The sequence below is a fragment of the Thalia democratica genome, chromosome 8, assembly GCF_965202585.1.
Source record: "Thalia democratica chromosome 8, ktThaDemo2.hap1.1, whole genome shotgun sequence".
NCBI classification, from domain to species: Eukaryota; Metazoa; Chordata; class Thaliacea; order Salpida; family Salpidae; genus Thalia; species Thalia democratica.
This window is the reverse complement of record NC_139172.1, coordinates 23,512,426-23,526,816: the sequence shown is the minus strand read 5'-3', so window position 1 is coordinate 23,526,816 and position 14,391 is coordinate 23,512,426. Positions and strand designations below refer to the sequence as shown.

Sequence of the window (14,391 nt, the reverse complement as noted above, 5' to 3'; positions counted from 1 at the left end):
GTTTGTTTTTTTTTTCTCAAAAAAAAAATCAATTAAAAAGTTATTACAAAACCAATGTACTTTAACAAAAACAAAATTAATTAGTATTTAATCAAACAATTAGTCTCAAAATATATATTGGTAAATCAACTTAATATACTAAATATTAACTACATAAAACAAACTTTAAAATTTCATACAAAATTTTCAAGCTCATAGTTATATAATTTAGATGTATAAAATAATACTTAACTTTAGTAAGATTACTTGTAAAAACAGTATTTTTCCCTGAAATTAAATAAGCTGAAAAAAAAAGTTCTTATCTAATTAAAGCGCACTTTTATTAGCCTCGCAACTATTGATAACACCGGCTGTGGAGAAATCTTTCAACCTTTTTGTTTACAAATTACGTCAACGCAATAAACTCTACAAACTAAACAAGATCTATTGGCATGACCACCTTGTCTGATGTAGCCGACTTTTTTTGTTACCAAACACGTGTGAAAAATGACGTCACGGCGAGGTTTGTGAGTGCTACGGGCATTCTTTGTTCGGTCGTCGATGGATGGGTAATTTTTATTAGTTTCCGTTTCGTGTTATTTTGACTAAGTTGAAATGACGCTCAAAAAAGATGCTGCAATCAAAGTAGACAGAGTAACAAAATGTTAAACTTAGTTTTTTTTTTTTGCAACGATAAGTTTTTATGTGTAATAGTTTTAAAAATATTTTTTTATTGGATACTTTTACATTTTGTTGCAACTTAGTCCATTAATCAGTGGTGAATTAAAATTGTATGAAATAAGTTATTATGTTTAGTTTGAAATACTTTATTTTTTATAGTAAAACGGTTTATCTCTAGCTAAAGTTTTTTTATATTATCTAACAGGCAGTAAATATTTAAAGTTTGTATTCAAACTATTACTTTATAAACAATCAAAGTTAGTGACAATTTTTTTTTTGTTTGTCACACTTTGGCTTTTAACCTTTTCCAATTTTCTTCTAAATTAGTTGAACAATCACACATCTGTGCTTTTTCATTTTTCTTTGTAATTTTAAGGTTAAACAAAGTTTAACAATTAACTTTTTTGTTTATTATAAGTAAATTGTATTTTATTTTGCTAAACCAAAGGAAGCTAAAATTAATATATTGTACAAATTTAATTAATATATTAATTCAAAAAATTTAGTAATTATTATATATAAACATACTTGACTTCTTTTGAAACATTCAGTGTTCAAATGCATATGTATCAGTAAAGGCTTGTTAGTATATTTTTAAATTACTGATATGTTTCTTTATATTTGTTTTTGAATTTTTCTCTTTTATAAAATTAAAATTACAATAAGCAATCAAGACTTACAGTGATATTGCTTAAAGTTAAAAATGTTATTTAAACGAATACACAGATTTACTGATACTTTATTATGAAAAGCCTCACACTATGCTGCTTGACCTTGACAATCATCATGACGACTCCGTTTGTGACGTCATACGCAGCTCCACCAACCGGCAAGGACGAGCAGTGCGGGACTTTCGATGACGTCACAATGAACAGGTGCGACCCGCCGCTGATCAACCTGGCCGAGGGCAGGGACTTCAGAGCAAGCGAGTCGTGTTCGGACGGTCAGCGGTACAAGGAGATCACTTACGTGCAGGACCCCGTCACTTCCGAGTTCGCCACCGAGCTGCGCCGGTGCAAGGGCAAGGACGCGCATCCCGTGTCCCACCTGACCGACCCCAGCGGACCGAACGTGACGTACTGGCAGTCCAACAGCATGTCGTCGCTGGACGAGCGCGAGGTCACCCTCACCCTCAGCTTCCACAAGAGCTACGAGATCTCCTACGTCTTCCTCAAGTTCTGGTCCATCCGGCCGCGCGCCATGGCCATCTACAAGTCGATGAACTACGGCAAGTCGTGGACCGCCTTCCAGTACTTCGCCATCGACTGCGAGCACTACTTCGATCAGAAAGCGTCCGAGGTGAGGAAGAGCCCGCAGGAGGTCCTGTGCACCCAAAAGTACTCGGAGCCACTGCCCTTCAGGTACGGCGAAGTCGTGTTCAACCCAGTTCCAAACGGGTCCCCGGACGACCTGGACAACAAGTTCTACCTGCAGGAGTGGGTGACGGCGACCGACATAAAGCTGAAGTTCATTTCCCTCAACAACCCGCTGCTGCGCAGGGAGCCGCTGCGGCCCGTGAACGGGGAAATCAGCGCGCAGGATCCCCCTACCACCCCCTTGAACCCGGACCCCAGCCCGTTCTTCTACGCGGTCTCGGACGTCCACATAGGTGCGAGGTGCAAGTGCAACGGTCACGGGAGCAGCTGCGTGAAGAGGAACGGGGCGATCAGGTGCGAGTGCAGGCACAACACGTTCGGGGTGAACTGCGAGAAGTGCAGGAACAACTTCAACGACCGGCCGTGGTTAAGAGCCACCAAGGACAACCCGAACCAGTGTGTCCGTTAGTTGGCTTGTTTTTGATATTTTCTTTTATTTCAGTTAGATTTTTTTTGTTTTGTGAGATGTAGGGTATAGCTTTGAAACTTTTAGTACGCGTGCAGAATAAGTTACTGGTGAGAAAAGGATGTGCAGAAACGATTAATGAGTATTTATTTAACCATTGCAGTAAAGCTTGTGTTTTAATTGACTTTTGAAATTAAAATGTATTTAAACTTGTTATAAATCAACTTAAATAAATAATATTAAGAAGTAATTATAGCATCATACATATAATTTTCTTCATGCTTTTTGTAAGCAGGGAAATAAAACCTTAAAGTTTCTATGCGTATGTGCACACTACGATAAGCAAAGCTTAAACTTTTCAGTTTTTACAGCTGTTAACATTTGACTGCTTAAAGAAAGTATAATAAACTACTATCCTAGAGAAAATGTGTGGCCTATACAAAGCTTATAATTTGTACAAAGCTACATTTTTTACAGCTGTTTAACTTTTTAACAACATTAAATTAATATTTGTATGTAAGTAAAAAAAAACGTAGTAGAAAGTTAAATAGTAGTTCATGCCATAAGAGGATACAGCAAATAATATTTTTGTAGTTATCAAGATAAGTAATATAGTCGTATTTGCATACATTGCTTGGATATGTTATCACCAAAAACTTAATCTTTCGAAAATTCAAACTATTAAATTCTCCAAGGAATCATTTTTTGAATAATTTATTAGTTTGAGTAAGGTTTCTCACTTTCATTTTGTATTAATAAGACTTTTATGCTACTTACTTTATACTTTTATTGTATAAGTTTCAAAAAAAGCTTTAAAAAAGCACAACTTTGGTTAACTTTTTTAATAAAACCCAATCAATATGTTTTGGGTTTTTGAGTAAATATAGTTCAAAAATAGTTTAAGCAGTTTAATGTATTTTTAATGACGGTTTACTTTTAGTCAATATATATTAAAGCTTATAAAAATTAAAACTAGCTATATTATTTTTGGACGACTATTTTCTGACTAAGGATTTTGAAAAAAAAAAGGTAACACGTTAGGAGTCATAAAAACAAATACTAATAAAACTGATATTTGCTATCTGATAGAAGTATTTTTAAATGATTGCTGAAAAGTACATTAAATAAATCAATTAAAATACATTTGATAAAGCACTTAAAAACTAAAAGACTTGCTTACTATAAAATATGACTAAAGAAATGTACTAACTTTTTATTTATTTCTACTTAAAAACGTTTAATACATTTTATTTATAATGAATAATTTTTTTAAAACCATCTTATTAAAATAATTGTTACAAAACTTAATAAAAACTCTATAAAGAAAACTTTTTCAAAGCAAATTAGAAAATTATAATACTAATTCGTTTTATTTTAAGGATATACACTTTGTAAAAGCTATTGATGAATAACGATAATGTTAAAAAACTACTTATAAGATTTATTTTTTCAAAAGATAGTAGCATAAAATTAGTTTGCTGCACAAAAAACATATCAGTAACACTATAAGCTTAAAACTATTAAAAGTTAAATTATATCAAAGTTTTAAACGTATTTGTTTTATCGGAGCATAGTTCAATAGCTTTTATCAGTTATCTTTGTTTAAAGTATTTTGTTTTATCAAAAAATACCTAGCAGGTTGGCTAAGTCTACCCACACCCAGCTAAAGAATGAGAGCAAATCAGTTTATACTTTAAAACGCTACTCTTAAAACTTATCTAATGAAATAAAAGCAGTAGCAGTATACGACTGTAGTGTGGTATGTTTCACATGAGTTATTCTCTTAAGTATTTTTACAAATTATTTCTTGTAATATGGACAAGCATAATTTAATCATCTAATTTAATACATCATCATTGGTGTAGTGTGCTGCACTTATGTGGCTAAATAACTCGTCTAATACATAGATAATTAACTTTGTAAGTTTACAAGAAAAAAAAGGCTATTTTTCGTTTTTAATTTCGGTAACCCGGTTGAAGCAGTAACTTGATTAAAGCACATACTTTATAAACATTAGATTACTATGTATTTTGCTAAATGTGCTTAATCAAAATGGAACATTAGCAGACTATTTTGAATACTTTCCTTTTGTAATCTAACAGACTGATAAACTTAATCAGATTTTCTTTTTATCTTAAACTGTGTGTTTTGTTTCAGAAAGTATTTGTCTACACCTCAATATAACAAAATTTTTCTAAACTTTATTTTCTAACTTTAGGTTAACTTTAAATTATAATAAAGATTTACGTATAACAAAAGTAATGTATTTAAAATAAAATTGAAAGTTATACGCTTTTTTCTTCGGTTTAAATAACTGTGCAAAGCACAAAAAACTTTTGTCTGTGTGTAAAATTATCTATGTGAACACTTGAAAAATTGCATGCCTAATACTTTCTATACTTTTATAAGTATTAAAGATGTATTTATTACAAAACAAACTAGATAATTTCTAAACTATCTATTTAAATAAAGTAGTTTAAGTTTCATCGTAAAGCTATACGCATAAAATGTTTTGACGCTCAACTGTTTTGCGTCTATTGAAAAACGCGCACTACTTTTTAAAAGCTTAAAGTTCAAAAACTCAAAATAAACTTCCTTAAAAATTAGTTACAAAGTTCAAGCATACAACTTACTTATTTATTAAAAAAGCAAAGTTACTTATTAAAACAAAAATGTTTTTAAGTTGAAAAATAAAAATACTGTTTATGAATTTATTCTTTCAAGAATTTATTTTACAAATTAAGTTTCGGTCAAAGACCTCGTCAGTGCTTAAATAAATCTTATTCAAATAAAATAATAGTATTTATTGTAGAATCGAGTTTTAAGGCTAGGTAAGGTGTGAGTTTAAGTGGTGTGACTCCTTAAAAACCAAAGGGAGCGACTAAAATGTTTGGGAGTTACTGCTCCAAGTACTTTGAAAACCACAAAATTAAAAAGTTTATTCAGAATTTAATTTGTGTATCTAGCTGCAGAGTTTCAGCTCTACAAAAAAGTAATAAATTGAATGCGTTCATAATATACTTTCTTATCTTTTAAAAGTCGAGTTTACCTTCTATCTTTAATGAATATATATACAAACTTTACTTTTTCGTACAAAATCTTAGTTTATAAATATTTGCCAACAAACAGGGTGCAAGTGCAACGGTCACTCCAGTAGGTGTCGCTTTTCGCCGGAAACTTACAAAAAGAACGGTAAGGAGAGCGGAAGCGTGTGCACCAGGTGTCGCCATCACACCACAGGAAGCAACTGCCAGTACTGCAAGAACGGTTACTATAGAAACCGCGACTACGACATCAGCCACCCGAGGGCGTGCAAACGTGAGGCCAGACTTTTATTAGACAATATTCGTCATTTCAGTTGTCGTAACAAGCATATGTACATGTATTAACAAGATTGTGTAGTTTTAGTGAAATTTTTTAAAGATGTAGATATGCCACTACTGATTATAAAAGTAAAAAACTCCTGTTCATAAACTATATTAAAACACTAAAGTTGAAATATTTAAAGCTAAACCCTTTTTTTTTGTTACCTTATATCTCTGCTTTGACACTAACTAAAAGCTAAGCTAGAAAAATGAATTGTCGCTGTTTTTTCAATTGCATTTTCGATAAATTTCATAGTGTTTTGTTAACCAGTTCAATATGCTTAGAAGTTGAAGTTGGTTAAAACGTTTGTTTAGCCAAGGAATTTCAAAACTCATTTTCATAATCTTCCCCTTTAGCAAATATTTAAAAAACATCGCCCTTTTGCACGAGCGTACAAAATTGAACAAGGAGACAAAATTGAACGAAGATAAAATTGCACTAAGACACTTTTGCACGGGCAGAAAATTTTGCACGAAGACATTTTAGCACGGGTTGAACTTTTTTTTTTTTAATCTAGGTTTTTTTTGTTTATTTATTTTTTTTTACTATCACTGTTACCCCTAATCCTTACCTTCGGTCGGTAATTTTTTTTTTATTAATTATTGTTCTTTTTTTTTTTTTTTACTTTTACGGTTATTCCCTAACCCTTACCCTCGGTTGGTAGCTTTTTTTTAATTAAATTCTTGTTATTTATTCGTTTTTTTTTTTAGTTTTTTTTTTTTTTTTTCTATCACTATTACCCCTAACCCTTACTTTCGGTCAGTAACTTTTTTTTTTTATTAATCTTAAATTTTTTTTTTACTCTCGTGCAAAATTCTTCGTGCAATTGTGTCCCTTCGTACAAATTTTTCTTCGTGGAATTTTGTGCACTCGCGCTATTTTGACCCGTTCCCATTTATTAAATACCCCCCTCGACTAGTTATTTCCCACTGTTAGCCCTGGAAACCCTGGTTTAGACTTGGATCTTATATTTTTACGCTATGTTAACTTTATCTATATTTACAAGTTGTTTGTATTCAAATATCTTATATAATCTAATTTTTTATCAGTTTTCCTTATAATCTTTAATTTTCAAAACATTGCATTTAGGTCTTTTTTAAAGTACAAATTTAATACCAACAGCGTGCAGATGCCACTGGGTGGGGTCGGTGAGCAGGGTTTGCAACCCGACGACGGGCGAGTGCCTGTGCAAAACGGGTGTTACCACTAGGAGGTGCATGAAGTGCGCGAAGGGGTACCGTCAGACGAGGTCGAGCGTGGAACCGTGCGGTCCGAACGGTACATTTGCTTTGAGTCTTAATATAAAAGTTTTAAAACTGATTCGGTAACACCCTATTTTCAAAATTAAATGGATAGTTTTTGACGAATAACCTGATTTTTTAAATTTGTCTCAATTTGAGTACTCAAACACTTGATAAAAACAGCAGTAGAGTTTTTATTTCTACTTGAGTAATACTTTTGTAGGTGCTTTTAGCATACTTTACAGTTATTATTTTTTTAAAGAGTGATTAGTTACATTAAATCAAATTTTCAAAGGTTGTTTAAGTTTACGTTTATGAAAAAAAGTGAAAATATTTTTTATTCTAATACTGTATTAGTTCAGTTCAATTTACTAAAGGTATAAACTATTATATTTTTCTTTATTTTTAACAGGAGTACCACCTCAAACACCTTATGCTATTTCAACACCGATGAGCTCCCCATACAATCCTTGTTAGTAAACTATAGTTTTTTTAAATCACGTTTGTAGAGCAAAGTTGAAATTTCTTTGTAGTTTTGAATTTTTTAAATTTTAAGTACGAAATTAAACGATTGTTTACTTTTTTTAAAACTAGTACAACTCGTATTAAATTTAATATGTTACAGCAACTAGAACAAACTAAAGACGTTAGCTAGATAAATATAAAGTGTATTTTTCAAGTTTTTTAATTACTTGGTAGTTTTTACAACTTTATTACTTTATAATTTAATCAATCATATCTTTAATTAACTAGACTTTTTTTTAATTTTGTAAAACAGGCTATGTGGAAAAACAATAAGTAAGTACAAGTAAAACAAAATGTTTATTAGAAGATTAATTTTACTTATTGAATTAAAAACAAAAGTATATGTATCATAGTACGGTTTTTCGCATTTATAAATATAAAAAAGTACGACAAAACCTAACTAAAGCATTTAAAAACAATTTATTATTAACTTTGCGTTGTAGAATTTTTTTATACATATAAATTTATACAGCGAAAGTTCAAGCACCAGCAAAGCAGTCTGGAGGTAGATGCAAAAATGTTTGCAAACACAATCCTGTTTTGAAAATGAACTTAGAAAAGTACTGCTCGTTTCACTACAGTAAGTCTTTCGTACATGTACTTCTATATTGTAAACTGTTATGTAAAGTAATTAAAGGTAAGTTTTATTCAATAAAAATTTTTGTACAAATATTTAGTTTTTTAAAAGTAATAAAACAAAACAAAAATTGTTTCAAACTTATAGTATGTCTAAACCAAAAATTTGGAACTTGATTAATCAGCTAAAACATTTACTTACTTTATACAGACTATTTGTTAAAATTTTTTGTTTCTAAATATAATCTACACTATGTTTATAGAACGATACACAATACACCTTAATAGAAGCTTTTGTTACTTTTTTGTAAAAAAAGGTATTTAGTATATATTGAAATTATACTGCACTGTGTTTTCAAACTCCATAGCAGTTTATATACAAAAATTAAGAGTTTGTTAAAAACAGTTTAAGACAGATCACAGTGAAAAAAGTTTAAGTAAGATCTTTGCTTGAATATAGATGGAATACTTTTGTTTCATGTTATTTTTGTCAATCTACTAAACCTTAAAATTAAATGTTTTTGAGTATATGTAATTTAAACATTTAGTTTTTAATTATAGCTTAAAAGCTTTTATAGAATAAATAAACTTATGGTTTTAAGAAAACGCACGTTTAAAATCTATGGTTCTTATTTATTAATGTTTTGTAATCTTTGAAAACTTGCAGTCAAATTATAGGAAAATGAAACTTGTAATGCTTGTAATGTAAATTGTATCCTGGAAATTTTTATAAGTGAAAAAATTATATTTTATCACTAAAAAATTAAAAAAATTTTTTATATCTAAGGATACTTTAACCAGTAAAAAAATACCGCTTTAGTGCTTAAACTATTAAAATATTTTTCAATTGGTTTATAAATTTGTTATAAAAATTATTGTTGTACATCTGTTTTAATTTATATATTAAAAATCACACTTTAACTAAAGTCAAAATTTCAATAAACTTTATATAAATTAAATCCAAATAATTAAATTCTAATTAAATCCCAATACTAATTATAGTACTGTTAAACTTAAAAACTTATGTTTGAAATAAATTGATAAGTTTACTTTAAAACCGAATTTTACTTGTTTGACTAAAAAATTTCTTCGCAATTAATTAAAGCTTACTTCCTTTAAACTCTATTTACTCCAATATTTTTAAAGCAAAATAAACTAACCCTTTTTAATTAAAGCAAACAAACTGACGGCTAAGCAAACTGGTGACGTTTGATTTTCCTTTAACACCTTTATTACATCACTCGGTAAAACGTGTCTGTCTCGTAAACCTGAGTTTAATCGACCGACAATTTAAGTGCGAATTAAGCAAGTTGAATATTTCTGATGGTCAAAAGCACGCAATTCAGTTTGCGAACGTGACTTTTGGCTGTTTGAAAGTTCGAAATTGTTTTCCTTGTAATTCAAACAGTTACAAGTCAGTTTTTTATTAAGTTTTTTGACATTGTATGGACTTGGTAATAAACACTCAAAGTTGTTCTGATTTGATTTGTTTTAAAGAAACAGTTACAAGTTCCATGGTCCATAAAAATTTCAAAAAAGTTTGATTAAAATTAAACATACAAAAATATCATAAATATTGAAATGTCTAGATATTTTTTCAAGCTATCATCTTCTTTTTGGTTAACATATTTTTCTTGCCCATTATGTAAATTTATTTACAACTTTTTATATATTTAGTATATTTATTTGAAAAATAAAAGTAACTTTCATAACTGTATTAAAAAAACTAAAAAAAGTTACTGTACCTGTCTTCGGATACTTTACTTTCAATTTTTAAAAGTTTAACTGTTTACGTCTTAATGAGGTGAAACTTGAAATGTCTAAAAATACACTTGTCATCACGTTAAAGTATCGAACGCACTATTCGAATTCAGACAATTTATTGTGTTAAACTGGTTTCAAAATTACTTAACATCTCAATACTTATAAAACTTTTTTGTTCTTTTTTAAAGGTTGCAAACCTTTTGAATTGTATACTGAAACAATTATTACATGATTAAAACCAAATTTGTTTAAACAATAATAATCTGAATAGAAATACTCCACACAAAGATTTACTGATAGTGTTATAACATTCTTTATGCAATTTATTTGTTAATTTTAAACATTATCTAAATAAAAAATTTATATAATTAAAACTTATAAATTATGTTGTTAAGTTTTAAGCAGTAAAAAAAAACTTCTAGATTACAAAATAAATAGTTTTTTAACTCCAGATTAAAAACAAAAATTAAAATAAGCATATATATATAACTAAAATAACTTGTTAGAAGAACAAGTTCTTCTAAATATAACACTCTACTTTTTTAGTTTGTACACTGCATAAGGAAAACTCAATTTTATTAATGAACTGCTTAGGATCATACTATTTCAAACCGATTTTTTTTTCAAAATAAACGTAACAACTAAAATTTTAAAAAATACAATCTTAAAAATTAATGGAGATAATATCTTATGTTAATGAGTAAAATCTTAATTTTTGATCACTTAAATTTTTGATGAACTTTTTTAAATACTTATACTACTTTAGTATGGCAAATATATACACTAAATTAAACGAATAGATAATCAATATATTTTATAACTTTCTTATTTTTAAATAAACTGGCTCACGATAATGCGCAAAGAATACTTTCAATTAAGAAAATGTTATCGATACTAACATTAAAAACAAGCTATAAACTGCTTCTACTCAAAATCTTAAATTAAAAACAAAATATAACCTTATGAAATAAACAACAGTTTAAAGATCTATTCATAAGCAGATTAAATCATAAAACGTTAAATAATTTCGCAAACAACGGTTTTTTTTTAGTATAGAATTTTGTTTTTATTTTAGTTGAAATATTAAGCGTATGCGAAACACTTTGATATTTTAAAACGTAAAATTAATTAGGTTTTTAAGTATGCTTTTATTACGCTTTTTTTTTTGATTTTGAAGATTCTAATTTGAAAATTGTTTACGTTCTGCCGTAAACACTTTAAATGAAATTGTTTTTAATTTTGGCGGTAGGCAAGAAAAAGGTGTGAAATTAAAATGCATAAACTTTTCATACCGCAAAATGTAATAAAAAATTTTAATTATCCTTATAAGAAAACTAAGCGTATATTTTCACACGATTTTACTACTGCCGTATGTGAAACAGCTTTAACTTGATCAAAACCCAAATTGCTTTTATGTATTTCAAAATAACTTTTCGTGATGTAAGTATTCATGTGTTCAAAAAATACCGTAAATTTTGATACTTTCATAACTCAAGTTGTTCTATTAAAAAACGATTATTTTTAGCTTGTAAATTTTGATGTGGAAATTTTTATAAACATACAGTAATTTTTATAAGTGTAAGTTTTTGTAAAGTCGAAATAGCATACGCAGGCAGATTTAAACTTAAAAACATGTAAGTTATTTAATTTTTTCAACAAAAAAATGTATGTACTTCAATGCGTATTTAAGCGAACTTAGAAAATTTTTAAATAACCTTTGAGAAGACTTTCAAATTTTTCATTACGAGAAAATGCTGTAAGCTTGTTGTATGTCTTGTTTAAACACACGAGTATTTACCAGACCATTGTTCGTTTGGCTAAGCCAAAAATTAAGCGCCAAAATCTGCTCATTACAAATTTTTCTCAAGAAAATAAGTTTTAAATTAGCTCAGCAGGTGCTTTAGAGCTCAACTTGTTATTCTTTGCGCAAAAGTTTGTTTGTTTTAAGATTAAAGCAGTTTCATAAGACAAAAGCTCAGCATATGGAAAAAAATATATTTTAAGTTTTTTTTTGATATCAAAAGTTATCAAATGTGTGTTTAAATACATTCGTTCAGCTTTAGCACTTAAATTACTAATAATGAACGAACTTTAACAAGTGTTGAAATCAGAAGTACAAAGCGATTAACATATATCTTTTTGTTTAACATTTGTGTAAAAACAAACAAAAAAAAGTTTGCACACTTTTGCTAATTTTCTTTGTATTCTAACTCAGGAAACGATTTTGTTTTAATTCCGCACTTACAACCAAATTTTAAACATTTGTTAGATATTTTTTTTTCTAACATCAATAAAATCGCAACAGTATTGCGGCTGGTCATCACGTCCAGGCCGACCACCACCACCAAGGACTACCAGCGGTGGGTGCAGATGAAGGTTCGGGTGGAGCAGGTGTGGAAGAGGAGCAAGCAAATAAGGGGACTGAGGAGGCAGTCGGTCATGACCTTGTACGTCCGCAAGCACCAGTGGACCTGCCTCTGCCACGCTCGCGTGCGCTTGAACCGGCCCTACGTCGTCATGACGACGCAGTACAGGGGCGACCAGGCGCCCGTCGTGTGGGACGACGACTACGACGACGCGACGGGGAACCACCGGTCCATAGTGGCGGGGAACAACCTGGAGCTGGTGACGTGGCAGGAGAGCTTCAGACGGAGCATGCGCAGTTTCAAGAGCGCGCACTCGAGCAAGAGCAGCAAACAGATGTGCCGGAAGTAGAATGTTTCCTTGGTGGTCAGATCTTGGAAGGTTGTAAATGGAAGGATTAAGAACAGTTTTTGGGTTATTGTGGCGATTTGCGCCAATTTTTCGCTAAGCTGTTGTTTTCTATTGACATTGACTTGATGTTTTACTGCTGTTTACGGAGCGACTGGCTCGCTTTTCTTTCGGTAAACGATAAAACTAATATTAACGAAATTCAACTAAGGCTTGAATTTAATACTTTTGTATAGTTTTTGAGGACTTTTGCTTTAAGTTTTGTCAAATATTTAAACACTTGTATTTACCTTCAATTAAGCAATCTTAAACCCTGCATCTAAAGATAACTATACTTTAATTTTGCGTAAACTTATTTGCTTTTAATCATTTTCTCTTCCTATCAGAACACTATAGTTAGCATAGTACCTGTTCAAACGAGCGCGCTTATTGGTGGGTTTAGTCACGCTCCATCGCGTATCAGGTATCCAAAACCGGCGGACCGTGAAGATTGGTCGCATTAAAATTTTAACCATCTGCGAATTATTTTTTGCTGCGATTGTTTACGTAGGTGGTCAGAATCAATCAAATAGAAACGTCGTGCTGTTGTTGGCATGGAAACAATTGCGTCATGCGCAGATGCATGCGAAAGTCAAGTAGTTAAGCTGTTTTCATGTCGGTCATAAATATCATTTATAATGTTTTGTTCCTTAACGTCTACTTCGATCGCATCATGTCCTTTTATAGTTTAACTAAATCTTGGTTATGAGCTTCAACTATTGGTATAACTTTTAAAACCTTTTTTTGTATCAATTAAGTATTTGAAAACTAATATTTCAAAATTAAGTATTTATTAATCAAGTATTCTAAGTATTTAAAGAAATACAATATATAATGTTTCAAAAATAAATATTTTGTTCTGTTGAAATTATGAACATCAGTAGAAGTATTTTTTATTTTTATGTTTGACTAACATTAACATAAAATTAATATGTTTTTAAGTAGTTTAAATTTGTTTTGTGGAGAATTAACTTCTGGTTTTCCAAAACATATTTAATTTGATACCATTTATGCTTTTGATTTTAAGATATTTTTTGTTTTATGAGGTATTTTTTTGTAAATATTCATACTGATTTTGCCATACAATACTGTTATCATCAACATTATAAGCTATGTGGGTAATAAAAAATATTGTATTGGTTTGTTTGACAATTTAAATCAGTTCTGATATGAACTAATTTACTCTGAATTTTTACAAATCTTCTTAATAAAACTTTTATTCTTAATGAAATTTCCAAACGTTAAAAAACTGTAATAAAAAGTATTTTAAAAAGGATTTTTGACTTTAATATATTTCTTTTTAATGCTTAGTTTTTTATATAAAAAGTGTCCTTTTTAGTTATTTTCTTTAAACTTGTATAAGACGTTTTCAATTTTTGAAAACTAATTTTCTGATACCCTTAAGTAAATATAATTTTTGTATTCTTTATTTGTAGAGTACTATACAATGCATTTTTTTTCTTCGCAACTTTTATTGAAAATAAAGTACTAAAAGCAATAGACAAAAGCTGTTTAACTTTGTTTATTAAAAAGTTATTCTAAACGTAAAGTCTTAACCAGCTTGAACTTTTAAATTAAAATCTTAACGATTTTAAACACATTTAGCAACAAATAAACACTCTGTGAGTATATTCAAAATCGGTTTTAGCACTGTTAAATTAGTTCAAGCAAAAAAAAGTATTTAAAGCTCATTACCAAATATATGTAGATTTTTATATATAAATGA

At 29.6% G+C, this 14,391-nt stretch overlaps 1 protein-coding gene across 1 annotated transcript; it reads left to right on the top strand.

The window, feature by feature from the left end:
* Positions 1 to 1,391: 1,391 nt before the first annotated feature.
* Positions 1,392 to 14,159, top strand: LOC145841909 (netrin-1-like). Its single transcript, XM_082949210.1, has 6 exons — positions 1,392 to 2,440; positions 5,572 to 5,760; positions 6,931 to 7,086; positions 7,462 to 7,521; positions 8,047 to 8,154; positions 12,220 to 14,159. Exons 1-6 carry the CDS (start codon positions 1,405 to 1,407, stop codon positions 12,627 to 12,629), a joined length of 1,959 nt encoding a protein of 652 aa, XP_082805336.1. The 5' UTR covers positions 1,392 to 1,404; the 3' UTR covers positions 12,630 to 14,159.
* The last annotated feature ends 232 nt before the right edge of the window (positions 14,160 to 14,391 follow it).